The 21,316-nt window shown below is 38.9% G+C and overlaps 1 protein-coding gene across 9 annotated transcripts in view; it reads left to right on the plus strand.

Moving 5' to 3' along the window:
• Positions 1–21,316, plus strand: part of ABCC9 (ATP binding cassette subfamily C member 9) — a 1,652,866-nt gene that overhangs the window by 1,107,087 nt on the left and 524,463 nt on the right. For all 9 annotated transcript variants that reach the window (XM_044087794.1, XM_044087796.1, XM_044087793.1 and 6 more), the window contains one exon: positions 18,444–18,546. In XM_044087794.1, the coding sequence (XP_043943729.1) occupies positions 18,444–18,546 (103 nt within the window). The remainder of the gene's footprint in view (positions 1–18,443; positions 18,547–21,316) is intronic.

Here is a 21,316-nt window from a genome sequence, read left to right on the forward strand (position 1 = left end):
TGAGACATTGTCATTTCATGTTTCTCTGTTTTGAATGTTCGCCATTACCATAGTTTGCGTTATACATGTCGGTCTTGTGGTGTTCGCTGAAACGGTTTTTGATCAGGTAATATAGATCCTGATATCTGGCCCTTCTGATTCACATATCCACATCATAACAACTTTTTTTACAATTCTTCACAATTCCTCTGGGCCGCCTTACAATATGTCAAGGAGCCATTGCCGGGTTGATAAATCCCCTGGCAACAATCCCTTGGGGCCCTCTGGCCTGTGGAAGGTCCAGCTAAAGAGTCCTGAGACCCTCCTTACTTACCTTGGAATCTCTTACCTTTCTTGCCTTCCACTTACATGACTGCAACAACCTAGCATAACCTGTCTACTGGGAGGAGAAGGTGAAAACCTGAAAAACCCAGTGGGAAAAAACAGGAAATTCCTTCTCAACCCTTAATGCAATCACCTTTGCAGGACACAGGGTCCCTTAACTACCTTACAGCTGATCCTAAACTTACTGGCAACTATCCCCCTGCTTTTACAAGGGGACACGTTGGGTGATCTGCTTTGTTCACACCTTTTCAGTCCCCTGCAAGAACAGCCCAACCCACCGTAACCCGCCTGACCTATCCTGTCCCTACCTGTTTCCCACCTCCCCCCTCTCCCAATGAAACCTGAGTCCAAGCTGACCTACCTCGGACAAATGATGGCTTGCTGTGATCTGGCTCTCCAGCCATTGTTAGTAGTTTTTTATATCTAGATCAATGCCCTCCAGCTCGTACACTGAAGAACAAAATGAAAAAAAGAAAAATTCTGTTCCTTCTACTGGCGTATCAACCAGGTGGCCAGATGCATGACACACCCCTCTCCTGCCCCAACCATTAATGTTCTGTTTCTGTGCCCTGACCCTCCTTTACCTCATTTTATTAAAAAAAATAATAATAATTTCTTTTTTAAACTGTAGAAAAATGCTTACCATAAATGTAGCAAACAGTTGCTAACTACAGTTTATACCTTGCCTGCAGGGAGTGCAATGATGCTTATGTTTTAATTAAAAAAAAAAAATCATCTTTTTGACTGTAGCAAACTGCTTGTTATGAATTTAGTAAACAGTTGCTACAATGTATACCCTGTCTGCATGGAGTGCTACAGTGCTCATGGTTTAGTTTTTTTTTTTATTTCTTCTTTTAAACTGTAACAAACTGCTTGCCACAAATGTAGCAAACAGTTGCTTCAGCTTATACCCAGCTTGCACAGAGTGCTACAGCACTCAGGTTTTAGTGAAAAAAGAGATATTTTCTTTTTTTTTTTTTACTTTTCAACTTTATCAAACTGCCTGCTACAGTGTAACAAGCAGTTTCTACAGTTTAGACTATAGTGGTGGTGCAGCGTTGTCCTGTTGCCTTGGGTGTGGAGACATGCATGAATGGGTGTACCTTCGTTGAAGGTTGTGCATCAGAGCTGGCAACTCGGCATGTAAAAATCTACTGCCAATCATTAGCGGACCGGAGATCCGCTGTGGTGACCCCTAACTGGGAAAAGCCGAAAGATACAAAAACAGAACACTACAGAACTCATGTTTGACCACAAATGCATTACTGGCTTTTAAAAGCTGGCATTGGATTAAAGAGATCCAGATCAGCTGATCGTACCCTCCTTTCAACACTTTGTACCCGAGGCAGTTGCCCTTTCACCCTGCCCTAGCTACACTACTAGGTGTGTAAGAATAAGACTGGTAACAAGCAAAAGGTATGAATAAGTAACAGAAAATTGTATCCCTTTACACATGTAAAAATTTGGACAATTTGAGAAAAATTCTTACATTTTGTTGCTACAACTCCTGATATGACTCATAGTATAATATTAGGAATTGTTTTTCACCATCTTAAAACTCTTTGGAAAGTGTGAAAAAGGGAAATTCCAGAGACACAGTGTGACAGGCTGATACACTTAATAAGAATGACATAGAGCAGCGACTTTATACATCTACTCACTGTAAAAATAAATGTAGAAGAGCAGGACAGTGATACTTATCTGGAGATCCAGAATCAAACCAGGAGAAGGGGTTAGAACTTAACTATGGTTAGAAAGTAAAATGGACCCTGTCTGTTAACAATAGTATGGACTGATGACAGAGCAACAGAGAACTAAAACTGTACTATCTCAGTCATCATTACAGTCCTCTTGGGTGTTTTCTTTTCTTTTGAGTTGCTCTCCGTCTACCATAAGGACCACAGACCAATCTCACAGTTATGTCTTATCACAAAAATACTTGAGAAATTGCTATATAAGCAGTTATTTAAACACATAAATATATATGGGCTGCTTTATAACTAACAACATGGCTTTAGTCTACATTTCAGCACTATAAAAGCCCTTTATACAGCTACAAACTACAGTTGTAGCAACTTAAATGATGGGCTGGTAGCAGCAGTAAACTTCATTGATATGATAAGCGCATCTGAAGCTGACTATAATTTATCCAGTAAGATAGAAAAATGAACTTTGGTGATAATATGATTTTATGGTACAATATTTAAATGACAGAATCTTTCAAATATATCCCAATGAAACCCTATCCAATAGAGGCATACTTAAAACTGATGTCCCATAAGGATATCTACTAGGACACCTTTTATTTTCCATTTAGATTAATTACTTTACCCTCTGCATCTACATCCAAAACTGGATGCAGCCAATTTTGTACTTCTTGACTCGCAAAAATCATTCAGTGACTTTCAAGCCATCCTACAAAACAGTTTCACCAAATTATGCAACTGGACTACATTAAACAAGCTTTCAATACCCCCCCCCCAAAAAAAAAAAAAATTGTAATATTATTTTCAACTCCACAAAAAATATTAAAAATGCAACCCTAGTAAAGACAAGAATAACATAATCATCCCTAGTATTACAAAACAAACTGTCATATCCTATACCCTACCATCAGTTTCAGAATACATCCTGATAAAATTACCTCCAAAGTGCTTTCCCAACTAAAATTGTGTTATAGAATATCACACCTGGAAAGACATCAATAGCAAGACATATGCTGATTCCTAAATCAGACTATGCAATGCATCTACTTTGTCTCCACTCAGCTTAAAACACATAAAAACTGCAAACAGTGGAAAACAAGATCTGTGGATTTTTCATATCAGTAGCTAATCAAAAACACCACTGTGACATACTAAATGGGCTGAAATGGCTTCCAGTACATTCCAGAGTATCTCTACTGATTAGGAGTTTTTAGTTCAAAATTCTAAAGCATAACTAGTGCCCCCTCTCAAGTTCATCCTTCCACTGGGAAGTAATTAGGAAGATATAATCCTGGCCAGGCCACCCTTCAAATCATTTATTGGTGAGAGAGCTTTATTAAGGTTAGGACCAGCTGCACGGAATCAGTTTTCTGCAGAAATGAAAAATAAATCACGTAGAAATGAGACATTTTAAAAACAGTGTAAAAGAACATGTACAAGGGAAACTGTGTGAAAGTGCTTTCTTAACAATTGTTAAAGGTAATAAAAACATATATGTTATGTTATGTAAAACTACTTGAAAAGTGAAACAGACTGACCCCAAACCCAAAGGTATTATATGTGTTTATTTTTCTCATATGTTGTTATTGAAAACATGCTTGTAATATAACCACTTGTCATTTGTGTACATTATTTCCAAATGTCTTATATGATTACTGAGTAATTGTCACTTGTCATTTTTGCATAGCTACATCTAAACTACTGTATATGATTAAGTGTATTCTATTCTGCTGTTTGAGTCCCAGGTTATGACTGGAAAGGGTCTGCTGACAACTTCATTTACACAGTTAAAATGAATATAAACAAACACAACTTATCACTATCGGAACTAAAGGTAAATTAACAGCAACATCTTAAGTAAAAATCAGTACAAGTAAGAAGCAAGGATTAAGACTACTATGAAGCATTAGCACACAGAGACAAACACAGAAGAAATAGGGTACCCAAGTGTACTTACAAAACAAAGTAAGTGCCAAAAGCGAACTGGGCCACAGACTACGTTCATTTATATGTTTAGTCTGTGGCTGAAAAGGTGGTCCAGTTCTTGCACTGACATGACTGTGGAATGAATACTGGTCAATTTTCTTGTATTGTATAGAGGTTAATATGTGATCACAAATAAGAATGGACTCCTGTCACCATTTTTACTGGGCACGTGTCATTTTCTATTTATCAGAATCACTTCTAATTGGGCAAAATGTGTTTATCTTAACTGTACTTCCTTTAAGCTCTTATGGCCTGAAAGTTATCCTTGCTGTAATTCTGTTTGCAAAAGTGAAGCTGGCATATTACCTGCCCTAGATTGTTGTGTCATTTTGTTTTTAATAAAAAAATTGGCAGTCAAAAAAGTGAACTGGGCAGGAAAATGCCGAGGTCTGAGTATATATATGTTAGTGTGAAGTAGAAACTTCAAATAAAGGTAAGCTATCTTCAGGACAACTCTGTAAACCAAGAAGGATGTAATGATAATGAAGAATGTTATTCTGAGATGACCTGTGCAGTTGCATTGCAGCACAAAGAATGAAAACAAAGTGAGATGGTGGTATGCACTCAGATTAAGGTAGAGGGAGAACAAGAAAAGACAACACCCAAGAAAACTGTAATGATAGCTGAGACTGCAGGGTAAAAGTTGACTTTTGTTTTGAATTTCTGTTTGCACAGGAAAATGTAGAAGAGGGTGCAGTAATTATGTTTTGAGTGGAAGGTATGCCTTCTACCTCAACTCAAGTCAATAAAGACAGTAATCCTGACTTTGTGGATTCATAGATAAGATGCATAAATATAGAAAAACACAATGAGAATGTAATACTTCCAGTAGGCCCAGAGAGAGAACATAACCAATGTTGTCGGGTAAGATAGTAAACAAGATGCTCCCTTTACTTCTTACCCCTATTTTGAATTAAAGATAAACTCCCATAAAGAGTAAGTAAAAAAAGAAAAACAATCATATATCAGTTATTAAGGCCCGAATCTTATAAGACACTAGTAATGAAACTATCCCGTAGTCATTTGTTGAAAGGTCAACTGGGATTGAACAAAACTATGGCCAGAGAACTAGCCAGATTTTACTGCTTAGGAATAATGAAATTGATAGAAAACCTTTGTACTTCTTGTCCATAGTACCATGAAACCATACTTCACCATGGATATAAAAGTCTTTTGATCTCAATGCCTATTAAAGATGTGCCATTTGAATATATTGTTGTGGATACTCTGGGGCCACTAGTAAAACCTAGCAATGTGTATCAGTACATACTAGTCTTAATAGAATATGCTACTAAATTTCCAGAAGTTGGTCATTAGGCAGAGGTAATGCTAAGATTATTGCCATGGAACAGCTACTGTTATTTTCCAGAGTGGGGAGCTGACATTCTTAAAGAAAATACCAATCAGGATCTCCCTTTATACCAAAAGTACTGTAACAATTATAACAGTACTCTAAAGTCAGAAAGTTGATGATATCAGTCTAACATCTGCAGATTGTTGGATTAGTGAAGAGTTTTAATAAAATAATGAAATCTATGCTAAGGAAAGTTATTGATGAAGATGGTAATAGCTGGGACCAGCTGTTACCTTACTTTGTAGTCAGTGAGATGCTACAAACTTCAACTGGCTTTAGTTAATTTGAACTTGTGTAAATAAGGCATCTGAGAGGACTGACTGACATTTTTAAGGAAATTTGGGATGAAGAAAAAGCATTTTCATAAGTGTGATACAACACTGTGGTAGTCGGCAAGACAGAGGAAAGCTGACAATTCCTATAGTAAGGAAGTACATTCTGAGAGGCAGCAAATGCAGCGACAGGTCTAGAATAGCAATGCCTTACTTGGAGATTTTAACCCAAGAGGTTTGGTACCGGTTAATGCTCAATGCAGAAAGCACATTTCTGGCCAAATGGCAGTTGCCATTTGAGGTGATGGAAAGAATAAACACAGTGAACTATAAAAATAGTGAGGAAAGGAAAACATGGAGGAATTCTATTCCATTAATATACCGAAACCATAAGAAATACAGAATTCTGCAGAGATCTTGCAACATGTTTATGAAACTGAAACTATGTAGGCTTTACTTGAAGTACAGTTTGATGAATCCTTGTCAAGAGTGCAAAAGCTCAAAGTAAAATAATTCATTTTAAGAAATAAAGTTTCTGAAATGCCTGGTAGAACTAAACTGAAAGAACATAACATAAGGTAACACTTTAGAAAAGTCATAGAATGATTGGAACAGACTAATAGTGCTAATTCCTAAATGTGGTAGAAATGGTAGATTCTGAATGACTTTAGGAACCTGAAGAGTATTTCAAAATTTGGTAGCTAATCAATGTTCAAAACGGATGAGCTGACAGAGAACTTAGGAAAGGCTGGATACTTACAGGTTCATAGGTTCATAGGTAAGTACTAGGCTAGCTGTCCTTGCAACAATTTTAAGCCTAGCAAATCTCCCTTTTTGTTTGCAAAATAAACTATCCCATTTCCACATCCCTTAGTCAATAATTATATATTATCCCTAAAGACAATAACTGGGATCATTCCATACATAATTTGAGGGGACCCATGCATGGGATAAAACATTTAGGAGTTGCACCTGTCCACTACTAGTACAAAGGACTGTCCTGGGGTAAATTTTCTGTTTCCCACCTGTAGATCTAGGTTGGGCTTGAAAATGGACAGGCAGGAACTTTGTCTTATGTGGATGGAGAGTTTGTTCCATAGCAGGGGTATACCCTGCAAACTATACCTGTCCCTCCAAACTGTAATGTTGATCTCGTGGAAGAGGTTTAGATGATTAGACTGAGTATTTCTGATGCCATTTGACTCAATGATGTGTAGTAAATCTATCAGTAATGGTTTGGAGAATGCTTTGCATGCCAGACACAAGTCAACTCTTAACAGTCTGTAGTATACAGAGTATAGTGACAGGGCTTTGAGTTGGTCATGTAGGAGATGTTGTTTAGGCCTTCTATTCATTTAGCAACTTATGTCTGTGGCCAGTCCAATTGTTGCATGTGTCTGGACAGATTCATTGCCAAGGGACATTATATTCAATGACTGGCATAATGATGGCAGAGAAAAGGGGGACAAAGACATCCCTAGATTTAGACACAATCCATTTGTTTATAAGCTGAGCAATGTATGACGACTTTCTTACAGCAATAGACACATGTTAGTCAAATGTAAGGTCACTGTCCACATAAGTTCCCAAATACCAAACGACTGGGTTAACTCTTTGCGATGTATTGTCAGATAGAACCCACAGTGTGAAAGTAGCTGACTCCAACTCAGACTGCTGACCAGTCACGAGTGGAGTCCCACAGGGTTCGGTCTTGGGTCCTCTCCTGTTTGGTATCTACTTCTCTGAAGTCCAGGCCAACACGAAGAGACTCTGGCTAACAACGTTCGCAGACGATTGCAAGTTGGAAGCTATTATTAACTCACCAAGTGATGTTGACATCCTGCAGAAAGGCCTCACTGAGACCAAGGACTGGTGTCAGAACCATGGCTTTAAACTCAATGCCAAAAAATGTGTCATCATCCCCTTTGAGAAAAATTTAGTTCCCATGAATTGCCACATCAGTGGTAGTCCACTGAACACAGAAGGTGTTATAACAGATCTGGGAGCACAGGTTGACAGCAACCTCTCTTTTCACCACATTTCCACTGTGATCAGAAAGTCCTTCTATGTGGCACATCTCATTACTAAGGGTTTTGCACCCAGGAAGAAAGAGGTCATTGTCTCCCTCTACTCTTGCCTCATTAGGCCAATTGAGTATAATGCCCCAATTGGCATGTACCTCACTAGACACCTGCAACAACTGGAGAGGCCACAAAAGTACATCACAAAGAGGATCCTAGGCCTTAAACATTTGTCCTATATGGACAGACTAAAAAAACTCCAGCTATTCTCTGTCTCATATTGCCTACTTAGAGGTGATCTCTGCTTGACGTACAAAGTCATGTCTGACCCAGCCCTGTTAGAAATGCTGCAGCTAAAGAAATCCCAATCCCTTCACACGACACACTCCAGAGACCTCAACCTCATTACCACAATCAACAGAACATGCTGGAGGGACAGCTTCATAACACAGAGACTGCCCATGCTATGGAACAGACTTCCCATACATGTCAAACAGAACACCTCACTGGCCCTCTTCAAGAAAAATCTTGATGAGTGGATGGGAAATAGAAAATTCACCCCAGGGATCACTCCAGTGGCTCTACTCGACAGAGGCACTGGGAACTAATGTCAGGTGGCACAATGCCAGGGTAATCCTATGGGCTAGGCTTATAAAGGCTCCAGGGCCATTAGCCTAATACACACCTATGAACCTGTGGTAGTTCTCTGGGGTAGATGACTTCACAAAGGATATAATAATGCAGTTTTTGGCATTTAGTTTCAGACCATAATTTTGACTCCAGTTATTTATTTGAGACATACCTTCCTGCACGATGGCTAAGTCATTCGGGGATTCAATGACTGTTCTTAGTTAGCAGTCATCTGCAAACTTGGTCAGCCAGAGTCCTTTGTTAGTGACATTTACTTTGGAAAAGATACTTCATAATGTAAGAGTTGACAAAGGGATACCAAAAAGATAAAACAGTCTTTGTCACCCTTGATGCTCTATTTCATTGCAAAATGTTACCATCTGGCCTACCCAGAGCCCAAGGCACCTTTTAGATTTTGACAGATAAAATATTGAATCACTATGCATGATATATTGCTGCCCACCAGGATTAACTGATCATGCATTCAGAGGACTGAGAGTCTCATTTTCCTAAAGTGCAGGCTGTGTTAGAATCCTGGCCTCAGGCAGTGTTGACTGTAAATATGTAGAAAAGTAAATTGGCTGTGGCAGAAGCCAAATATTTTAGATATATTGTAGGAAGAAGGTTGGTAAGATTCCAAGCAGAAAAAAATGAGAGCATAAAAAACTGTTCTGGATCTCCCAGTAAGAGACAGGTGAAAGCTTACCTTTGAGTAGCTGTCTACTGTAGAAGGTTTCTGCCTAAATTTGTAACTATTATATGTCCATCAACAGATCTGACAAGCAGAATAGCTCCTGTCACAGTGTAATGCTCTGTGAAAGCGAATAAAGCACTTAATGAATTGAAGAGGATCCTATTTTCTGAACACTGTGTTTGTGATTCCTAATTTTTATGGAGTTTACTCTATACAGATGCATCAGAGGTGGGCTTCAGGACAGTGCTGTCCAAATACAGTCAAGGTGAGCAATGCAGAGAGGAGATATTCTACCTCAGTAGGAAGATATCTAGCTATATAAGCTAACCATTTGAAACATTGGGACCTGCTTCAGTGATTCCCAAAACATGGTGACTGGATAGCCAAAAAAAAACAGACTTGCATATATCAAATTTGAGATGGCCATTTCTCAGAATATTCTCTTCTCTCCAAGATATGGCAATCTCAGAGTTGGTATATCTACATTTGGGGCATGTGCCGGGCTTGCCCTCTGCATTGGTATACTTACACATGTGAGGCAGAAGACTGCAGCCCTCTTCTGCAAAAGTGAGGGATATATTACTTTGTAAGGAGCAAAAGTGAGGGATATGCCACTTTGTAGGGTGCAGATTTGATGGAATCATTTTCCATTGAATCAGTTCCCAATAAAAAGGACCGAATATAACCTGTTTTGAGAATGTGAATGCAGAGTCAGCATACCTTTTAGAGTCCAAGCCTGAAGGTGGAATCATTTGAATGAGTACGACTTTCAATATGAGAAGTATTAATAAAACATATTAATAACAGTAGTGCAGAGATATTTATGTATATTCACACTAGGGATTCAGAAAAATTATCACCACTTATGCTAAGTGGTTAATGGACATCTGCATGACAGGAATAATCCATGACTCAGAGACAAGGTAAAGCTACATCGAGAAACACCTCTTTACCTGTGTTTCTGAATCAAATACTGCACTATCAGACTTCATTGTGCTAGTGGTCTTCCTACCAGATCATAGTGGCACAGGTGCCTCCCAACAAACGCACACATGTATGAACACGCACATACACACACACACACACACACACACACACACACACACACACACACACACACACACACACACACACACACACACACACACACACACACACACACACACACACACACACACACTCACACATGTGCACACACACATTTCCAAACATTCACAAAAACACACACACACACACTCACCAATACTTGTATAGCTCAATGATATCTACTTGTGTGTTATGAGTCTTAACCACACCATTTTTAGTGAATGGGTGTTGTTAGAAAAGTAACTTAGTAAAGCAATTCTCTGTTGTTCAAGTACTAGCATAATTTCTGAGGAAAGCATACGGCTTAGTATTAGCTAAATATTTGGATTGTTGCATTTGCATTTGGCTTCATATGCAAGCCCTCTGTCTATGTTATTGCCAGTGCCAGCATTAAGTTGGAGGGTGAAAGTGAGGTCAGAATTGCCTTGGTTACTGCACTGTGGAAACCTTCAGAGTAAAGGCTTAAATGCCCTTGGCTTACTACACTGTGGAAACCGTCAGAGTAAAGACCTAAATTGCCTTGGTTTAATGTGCTGTGGAAACTTTCAGAGTAAAGGATTCTTCAGTGTGCTAAGCCTTTCTGAATCCCTGGGTTTGTGTCCAAACCTATAGTGCATCGGTCTCCTTTTAAATCTGAAGGTCCCCCAGGAAAGGCATCACACCTGCAGTGCAGAAGATGGCATGTTCTCACCACAGAATTGTATTTATTTATTTATTTATTGTGATGGAATATCATATTTTATCACAAGCAGGATTCTTATAAGTATATGGTAAATTTACTGAATGCATAGTGCACTCTGAGCAGTAAATCTGTAAATGTGCAGCAACATTAAAATTTCCATATAAATGGTAAATTCAGATGATATCATTCTCTGTACATGAATATTTAATCCTGATTGTCTAGCATTAATGTGTGTTGTGTCTATCCCCTCCCTGTGCATATGTTAGTCATGTCAGTGGAAGGGTCTATATCATATTGTCGACAGCTCAGAATGTCGACTCTGAATTGTTCGACACCAAAATGTCGAACTACAAAAATACCGGACGGCCAAATACCCAACTTCTTTCCAACAGTTGGCCATTCTCTGACACCTGCCCTTTCTCTGAGTGTAGTGCGGTCTCGAATTTAGAATATTTAGTTAGGGGGGTGTGGGGGGAGAAGCCCCCCAGTTAAATTTATTTGTTTATGTATGCCATTGGTGGATGGCCAACCAATTTCTTTACGTTGGAAAGAAATCGGTTATATGGCAGTTCGCTATTTTTGTAGTTCGACATTTTGGTGTCGAACAATTCAGAGTTGACATTCTGAGCTGTCGACAATATAATATAGACTCCAGTGGAATTATATAAGGATGTGAACATGCCAATTTAAAGGGAGACAGAGGCTGGTTGTGATCATTTATGACACCACGTTCTGACTTGACTTTCAATATTTTTGCATGACCTGTACCAAATTGGGGAAAAAAGCCTCAGTTACATCAATATGTGTGATATGTGAAATATAACCACAGAGGCACAGCAATCCAAACTGTAAAGATATACAGCCTGTAGAAGTAATCGCCAGCTGTTACATGAATATAAAAACTCCAGCCCCACCCCTGACTAAACTAAAGCGCGATTCTTACTAAGCCGTTGCTGGCTTGTCAGATGCTACTTAACATCATTCTTGTTTAAGGCATGTTCACAGTTCTCTTTAGCCTAAAACATAAAACATACAGTCTACAGAAAATGTAAGTCCCTCAATGATTCCAGTGACTCTCTTGAGAGGGCATCTTAGGTGGTAGTACTTGTCTATTTGAATGCTTTCATAAGGCATGAGACGGCAGTGTAAGGGTGGGATCTCCTTAAGTACTACACTGTCTTCTGAAATAAAGAAAGGGAGCAAGGAATTGGTGAGCAAATACCAGACATTTTTTTTTTTTTTTCAACCAAAGTATACCTGATGAGATTTGCTGGAAAGAACTGGAAGTGAAGGTTTGACTTCCCCATCCTGGTGGGTAATGAGGTTGATATGTCTTACTGCTTGAGCATCAGCTGTTGAGGATATAGGCAGTGGCTCAAGAAAAGAAAACACAGTGCTCCAGAGAATAATCCATTCAGTGTGCATTGTAGGCTAACAAGTAGAAGCACACATTGCTGCAGCAGTATTACAGGCCCTATCGATGCATTATGCCGCCTGGTTACTTGAAGGCAGGCGAATTAGAACCAAGCAAGAACAAAAAACATAAAATCACTGATGCTGGTGCACTGGCTGCCAAAACTGACCCTCCTGCACTACTAATTAACAAAGTTACTGTCAATTCTGATAGGGTAAATCTTCCCTGGATATGCCCAGGCCCTCCCCCAGCATGATGTAAAATAACAGCAACACACCAAACAGCCAATGCCTTTCTTCACTTTATTTTAGACCTGGTACCTCGGCAATTCGCCTTCAAGGATCACACTTACTTACTACAAACTGTTAGTTTTTATAGTGCATATCCAAACAATTAAGCAATAATTCAATTAATACAAAATTTCTTTTAAAGTGACCTTGTTGATAACAATGTTAGATTCTCCAAATTTCATAGAAAAACATACAAACAGCAAAATATAAACAGCAAAATATAATGCCCATTACACCATTACTATTTCATTTTTAATAGAAATTCATTCTTTTAAAAAAGAATTATTCCTTAAAAAAATTTTTTTATATAATAAAACATTATACCTCTATGCATACATTTCATTCAAAATATATATATATATATGTATATGCACTTTTTATTATTTTAAATTGATTTAAATATGTTTTTTTTATATTATTCTTACTTATTTTGTGTCTCCTAAATCCATCATATCCCCAATTCTAAATTTAAACCGTATGGCCTTAAAGTATTGAACTTAAGAATCATTTTTGTCTCTAATTCTAATAGTTTATTGGTGATGTTATCACCATTACAAACAAATGGTCTCCCCAGGACTCCATATCTTAGACTATCACTATTGCCTTTATGAATGTCCACGAAATGTTTAGCTACTGGACTAAGTAAGTTAGAATTCCGAATGTCTCTCAGATGTTCTAAAATTCTAACTCTGACCATCCTCTTGGTCTGGCCAATGTACCAAATATTAGCGCAACTACAGGTCAAGGCATATACTACCCCAATGGATTTGCAACTAAAATGATATCTAGGGGTATGAATGATATCATTAATGGAATGAATATTTACAACCCTATCACAAAGACTACAAGAATTACACTTAAATGTACCTATATTGGTCAATTGTGTGACTTTAACATTACAACAGTTATTATTTAAAATATTCTTCAAATTTTTCCCTTTTTGGAAAGAAAAAATAACATGATGGGGAAACAAATCACCTATGCTTTCATCCTCACTCACTAAATACCAAAACCTTCTAACTATACCAACTAATCTATTAGAGAATGTGGTATACTTAGTAACAAAAAATAATTCCTCCACATTCTTCTCTTTTAATGAAGGTCTGCAGGTACCATGTTCAAATTTCATGATATCTTTGACATTCCTATTGTTTTTAACCTTTACCATTGTGTTTTTTAAGTGTTTTGTATCATATCCTCTGTCCCTTAATCTCAAAAAGACTTCATTTAATTCATCATCAACATCTTTCTTTATGCTAGTGTGAGAATGAATTCTTTTAAATTCTCCAAAGGGTAGTGCGCTTAACAAATGGGGTGGATGCATGCTAGAGGCTTACAGGCCCTATCGATGCATTATGCCGCCTGGTTACTTGAAGGCAGGCGAATTAGAACCAAGCAAGAACAAAAAAACATAAAATCACTGATGCTGGTGCACTGGCTGCCAAAACCGACCCTCCTGCACTACTAATTAACAAAGTTACTGTCAATTCTGATAGGGTAAATCTTCCCTGGATATGCCCAGGCCCTCCCCCAGCATGATGTAAAATAACTTGGACTAGAAGTAAAAGGGTTATTTGAGAGCCTTCGATGGTTCAGGCTGGGGAGGACCAACAAGCATAAAAATGGAAACAGAGCACACAAAGCTGTAATCTGACAGTCTGAACACTTATTTTTGTTGCATATGAGAAATTAAAGTTTTATGTAGGCCCTCCGGTTGGTTAATAAAACATTGGTAAAAGTATTAGCAGTATGAAAAGCAACATTTCAATATCAGATTTACAAATGTGCTTTTTTTAATGTCCTGATGACAGAAGGACACCAGTCAAAAGTAAACCACTAAAACTGCCTCTTTAAATTTTGAAATTCACATATTCTAGTCACCCAAGACTGTTTTCAACAGGTGACATGGAGGTAAATCTAACAAAGTAGTAGCTGTATTTGTACTACATTACTACCTTTCCATATGTGCCAGGACTATATGGTAATATATCAGCAAAAGGGGTTTATCTGTTGCACACTTTGGTCCCAGAAAATCCGAAGATTTTGAGCATGATTTCATACCAAGCACTTTTGATGATATTATTATATTGGTAGATTACCTGATTTGATGCCTTGGCCTCTTATTGAGGAATGACTTAAAAGGGTAGCCATGGGCATTGTGGAAAGCCATGGGCATTGTGGGAACGTGTAATATCCCAAATACCACAAGTAAAGGTATGTCTTGTTGATGGTGGAGTAAGCTACAGTGACAGGTGGTGGATCTATCTTCTTTAAGTGGCCCGTGCTCTTTTAGAAATTGTCAGCAGGGCTGATTTTCCCTGAGAAATACTGACAGTCAGAGATGCTAATTTTATGTCTGACCTGTTGATCTATTAGTGCAAGGGTCATGTGATAAAACATTTAAAGACTATCCTCTGCCATGCACATACAGATTGTCTGATGGAGAAGTTTAACCCTTCTCTTAAAACCATGCTTATAGCATCCACAGATTATTTCAGCAGGAGTGGGAGAAGTACCTGACTCATATTCCCTCTGTATACAAAAAGGTTATTCAAGAGTCCATTTTTTTTCACCAATTGAGCCGCTGCATGGTGACAGGGTGAGGGGGGGGCATATTTTAAATGCGATAAGTGGGATGGCAAGTGTGATTCACATAAGGAGCTTGTTGTACTGTATGACCTAAATTTCATGACTAGGCTTAAGGAGCTCATGAGATTGACCCAGAAACACCTAGCCCATGTACAGCAGCAGTAAAATGGCTGGTTTGTCATCACAGCCAGAACAGGTGAATGTGTTGTTACTTATTATGTAAACTCAAGCTGCAGCCATCATGGGATAGTCCTTTTACTACTGAAAGAAAGGTTAGTAAAGTTACCAGGCTTTAGGTAGGAACACAGACTCTTCCATGTTAATACATTGAAGCTCTGCAATGGCAGGTACTGGTATTCTGCATCTGCAGTGGGTTATAGGAGATACCTGAAGGGGCAGATACTGGTAGTCAGCATCTGCAGGGGATTACAGGAGATACCTGAAGGGACAGGTACTGGTACTCAGCATCTGCAGTGGGTTATAGGAGATACCTGAAGGGGCAGATACTGATACTCAGCATCTGCAGGGGGTTACAGGAGATACCTGAAGGGGCAGATACTGATACTCAGCATCTGCAGGGGGTTACAGGAGATACCTGAAGGGGCAAATACTGGTACTCAGCATCTGCAGGGGGTTACAGAAGATATATAAAGGGGCAGATACTGGTACTCAGCATCTGCAGGAGGCTATAGGAGATACTCGAAGGGGCAGATACTGGTAGTCAGCATCTGCAGGGGGTTACAGGAGATACCTGAATGGGCAGATACTGGTACTCAGCATCTGCAGGGGTTTACAGAAGATATCTAAAGGGGCAGATACTGGTACTCAGCATCTGCATGGGGCTACAGAAGATACCTGAAGGGGCAGATACTGGTACTAAGCATCTGCAGGGGGTTACAGGAAATACCTGAAGGGGCAGATACTGGTACTCAGCATCTTCAGGGGGTTGCAGGAGATACCTAAAGGAGCACATACTGGTACTCAGCATCTGCAGGGGGTTGCAGGAGATACCTGAAGGGGCACATACTGATACTTAGCATCTGCAGGGGGGTACAGGAGACACTGGTACTCAGCATCTGCAGGAAGTTACAGGAGATACCTGAAGGCCAGATACTGGTACTCAGCATCTGCAGGGGGTTACAGGAGATACCTGAAGGGACAGGTACTGGTACTCAGCATCTGCAGGGGGTTACAGGGAGATACCTGAAGGGGCAGATACTAATACTCAGCATCTGCAGGGGTTACAGGAGATACCTGAAGGGGCAAACACTGGTACTCAGCATCTACAGGGGGTTACAGGAGATATCTGAAGGGGCAGTTACTTGTACTCAGCATCTGCAGGGGGTTACAGGAGATACCTGAAGGGGCAGATACTGGTACTCAGCATCTGCAGGGGGTTACAGGAGATACCTGAAGGGGCAGATACTGATACTCAGCATCTGCAGGGGTTACAGGAGATATCTGAAGGAGCAGTTACTGGTACTCAGCATCTGCAGGGGGTTACAGACATACCTGAAGGGGCAGATACTGGTACTCAGCATCTGCAGGGGGTTAAAGGCCATACCTGAAGGGGATCCTGTTTTAGACATTCACAGCAAGGTTTGGTTTGACACCTCAGTAAATGAGGTAATACTTTCACTGCAGCCATCTTCTATCCAAGTTGAGGAAACCTTAGCTGTGATACTGGATTTTGGGGACATGTTCCCTGTTATATAAGGCACATGTAACTGGTGGGATGTCATGTAGACAGAGACATACTGGCCACTCAAGAGAGCCAAGTTAGTTATTAAGTAAAAAGGTGGCAGTTAAAAAAATGATACAGTAGCTCTACACTGTTACCAGACATGCAGATGTCCTATGACATGGGACTCTGTAGTACACCAACAGGATGCTCCTAATATTAAGCTTCATTTCTTGTGAGTGTATCAAGAGAACTTGCTTGGCATCTAGATGGTAGGAAAAATGTTAAGGACTGTTTTTTAGAGATGCAACAAATGCTTAAGACATAAATAATGAAAAATTGGATGAAAAAGACCATGCAGGATATGTAATTGTTTTGCTGTAAACTGGAACTAACTGGAAAATATAAAGGTAAAAGATTCTGGGATTTTTTTTTTGTGTGCTGGGAGGGATAATTTCACACACAAATACACACAAACACACATACACTGACACACTAACACACACTATTACTGTTTTTTCTATTACTATCAGCCAGTTTTTCCCATCCATGCCCCAGTCCAAATTCACAGTTTATCTTTTTCTTATAACCCCAAAGTCAATGTAAATGTTGTTGTTCAGCTTTTTGCAAAGATATATGTTCACCTTGATTTGATCTATGCATTTTTATTGAAAGATAAACCAGGTAATGTAAACATCTCTGTATTGCAATATACTACATAGTCTGAGATGAAAAATGTCATCTACCATAATCTAATGAATATACACTCCCAGTGGTTGAATGACATTGTCCAGAATGAGCATCTGTCTGTGGACCCCCTTCTACATGCAACAAATGAAGCTGCAGTTAAAAACAGCATTGTTACAAAACTGCATCTATTTGCCTTTTTCTAGCGACATTTTCATAAATGGCTTGAAACATGATTATGACATTGCAACATCACTCCAAGATTCCCAGCACAAAGATGGATTCAAGTTCATGGCTACAGTTACATGGGTTGCAGAATTTACCTTGATGCATTATCCTTCTCTCTGCTACAGACCAGCAGAGTGGTCAGTACAGGATCAGGATAGCTTTTAAGTGTCTTACAGTCAGTGTCTGCCCCAAAGTACTGTACAGTATTACTCCACATCCTGTCTCCTTCAACCCTTGAGAGATTTCACAACCTGTTAATGCAAGAAGTCTGGACAAAACCAAAAATAATTGGAGGACAAAAGCCCAAATCAGGGACATATTTCAAATATTGCTATTATGAACTTAGAAATTTACATTAGTACACGTTTTCTGCAATATGAAGTCTGAAACTGTAACATCTGCCATTACTGACTGACTTCAGTCCTCAGTAATTTGCCAGAAAACCACAAATATTATGAGAACAGAACAAGAATGTGAATTAAAATCTGGACATTGTGCAAAAATCTGGACATTTGGGAGGCATGACTGCATGGCAGTATGGGGACATCTGTAAACAGTCCAAGCACTATTATTGTAAGAATAGAGTTAGCATATACCAATAGCAGGGAGAGAAGACTACAGAGGTCTAGGACTTTTCTGCATTTCCTAAGAAGTCATATTTCATCTTTTAGAAGAGCATGTGTTTCACAGTTTTAACAGGAAGACTATGTGCAGGATGAAGCACATGAAGACAATATATTTTTTAACTATAAGCTTTTACAAAAGTGTAATACCCTGGTTTGATTCTTTTCAACTGCAGGCACGAGTTCCGCTTTCGAGAGCGCATGTTGGAGCTCACAGATACCAATAACATTGCCTACTTGTTCCTGTCAGCTGCCAACAGATGGCTGGAAGTCAGGACGGTATGTACTGAACTCATCCTTTTCAAAGTTCCAGATTGATAAGGTAGTGCTGCTAAGAGTAGGGCAATTTATTACCACACTAAATTAAAATAAAGATATTTTAAAAAAAAAAGTTTACAGTTGCCTTAAAATAACCTGCATTTGTTTATAGTATCTTTGAGTGGAGGCCAGAGGATATTTTTTTTGCTAATATACTTTTATATCTGTGCTGTTTCCTGAACTTTTATGAAATGTTTATTGCAAGGCTGTAACTTGATTCCAGAAAGATGCAGCAAGGTCAGTAATAAACGTTTATACATGTTTTCTCTCAAGCGGCATACAGTTCAACCATTTTTTCCTGATAATAAAGTAGTAAAAAAAAAATAAACATATAATACACACACACACACACACACACACACACACACACAAACAGCATTTAGTTTCTTCACAGAAGTAAACTGTTTTAAACATGGCAATCTGTTGCATAGCCTCATTTAAGTATTCCCCTGATGAACCTTTGTTTGGATATATTTGGAAGACAAATATAGCAAAAGAAACTCTATAGTAATAACCTTTGTGTTAATGTTACAGTTCTTTTGCATATCCTTCTTTGTGTGCAGTATTTAATGATGTTATTCATAAAGTCTGCTGGCTATTTTAAATCTGTTTTAAGTGTAAGCATGCCATCTCATAAATATCTAAACTGTTCCGCTTTATAATATACAACACAGTGGAAATATGTAGCAATTTATTGATATAGAAATGCAGTCCACTGCTTTAATGTACTCACATGAATGTCATACTGACAGTCTTATGGAGAGCCATATGAAACAGGACTGCTACCTATCTCTAAGTGGGAAGATGTGATGTGTCTATTTATTTATATATTTATTTATTCATATATATTTATTTATTTTTGTTAATTGGCTAAATCCACTAAGCACATTTTCCCTTTTCACGGGTGACCCAGAAGCTTGCTGTCTCTCTCTCTCTCTCTCTCTAGTTAAATGACTTGCTTAGGGTCACACAGAATAGGGGAATCAAATTCAGAACTATAGCATGATGGCAATGAGCATCTAATGGGCTTATTCCTTTGCACTAACTGCTAAGACAAGACGTCATTCTGGTAGAAAAGTGAGAACATTAAATTTAACTCGGATGTCATTTGTTGCATATACACTATTTTATTCATCATCTTTGTCAGCATTCTAAGCCTGTTGTCCTGGTAAGAAGTATAGTAATATCAAGCCAATAAGGTTGTTCCTGTCCTCAGTGACTATCTTCAGCTCATTATTTGTGATTCCCAGGCAATCCAGGGGAATCCAAGAAATATAATCCCTTCAGTGTTTTCTGAGCCTGCCAGGGTCCTCCTCTTCCTAACAAGCTATAGCTAGCATGCTTCCTGTGTGAGACAGTCAGAGGCCATCCTTACAAGGTATCCAAAACACTCTTATTGACCTTTCAGTACAGAAGAGCAATGACTGAACTCTAAAGTCCTCCTGGACTGCAAAGCTCTTCACTGTCTAAGAGAGTGAGCCCAGCTACTTAAAGGTTCATTGGTAGCTATTAGGCTCACAGTTCAGGAGACTATTGAGGAGCCTAGCCCAGATTCCAAGTTGCCCCCAGCACTATCTAGTTAAGTAACTGGATTAAGGTCACACAGTAAGCAAATGAGGGCTGAGGGAATCAAACCATGTACCACAGTAACTATAACTCACAGCCTTAATCCTCTGCTCCAAGTACCACTCTTTACTGTGTAAAAAATGCCATTTATGCCTCTTGTATCCATGATTGCATTTTTTTATTCAATACCCAAAGCTGATGACCAAGGACTCGCTTGAGAGCTTGTCCTTTGACTTGGCTACTTCCTCACCACCACAGCCAAGTTCAATACCTGCTGAATTGTCACTAATGAACCTAAACATCAGTCAGTCCCATGACTCCTTCTACCCTCACTCATAAACAAGACCCCAGCATACTCCAAATGAAGTAGCTGTTCCCCTTCAGTTGCAGACAGCACTCTACTCTTTGCTGGGACAAAGCAATGACCACTAATTTTGGGGTACCTATTTTCATCCACATAACTTGACACTCCAAAGTGAATAATTACAGCACATGCTGGAGATCACAGTCATTAATGTCTAAAAGGATAACATTATCTGCAAACAAAGAATTGCAGTTTTCATATCACCATATTGGACAGTCTCACGACATTGGCTACACCTTGATATATTGTTCATGAAAATCACAAATAGGAAGAGAAACAAAAAATATCCTTGGTAAAATTATACAACCACCTTGAACGTATTTATCTTATCAATCACAAAAAATGTGGACACAACTCTCACTCCTCTAACAGCGGGACTGAATGGCATTTTAGCAGTGGCTACGAGATTCCGTTCCATTGTTGCACTTCTGGTGTATATTGTCATATGCCTTCTAAAGTCTGTAAAACACATGAGGACAGTACTGGAATAATATCTTTAAAGATTACATTATTTATTATCAAAAATTAAATTAATGGCAAGTTCTATATTACAAAGGGTTGGAATCCTTACTATGACTCTGGATACCTGGGTTCAGGTATATGGCCTGCCACCTAAAATGTCACCCAGGTACGGTAATAACTTTTATTTCATTTCACCTATCTCTGGAAGAAGGAAGGGATTCCCTGTTAGTGCTAAAGCCAATAGTGGAGCCTGGAATGTCCAAACCTTCCAGAGATGATTGAGGAACACACCAGCAGATTATCCATTGGCAGGTTATGTAATGATGTTACTGCACTCCA

The sequence above is a fragment of the Protopterus annectens genome, chromosome 11.part0 (assembly GCF_019279795.1).
Source record: "Protopterus annectens isolate FY-2018-M chromosome 11.part0, PAN1.0, whole genome shotgun sequence".
Classification (NCBI taxonomy): Eukaryota; Metazoa; Chordata; order Ceratodontiformes; family Protopteridae; genus Protopterus; species Protopterus annectens.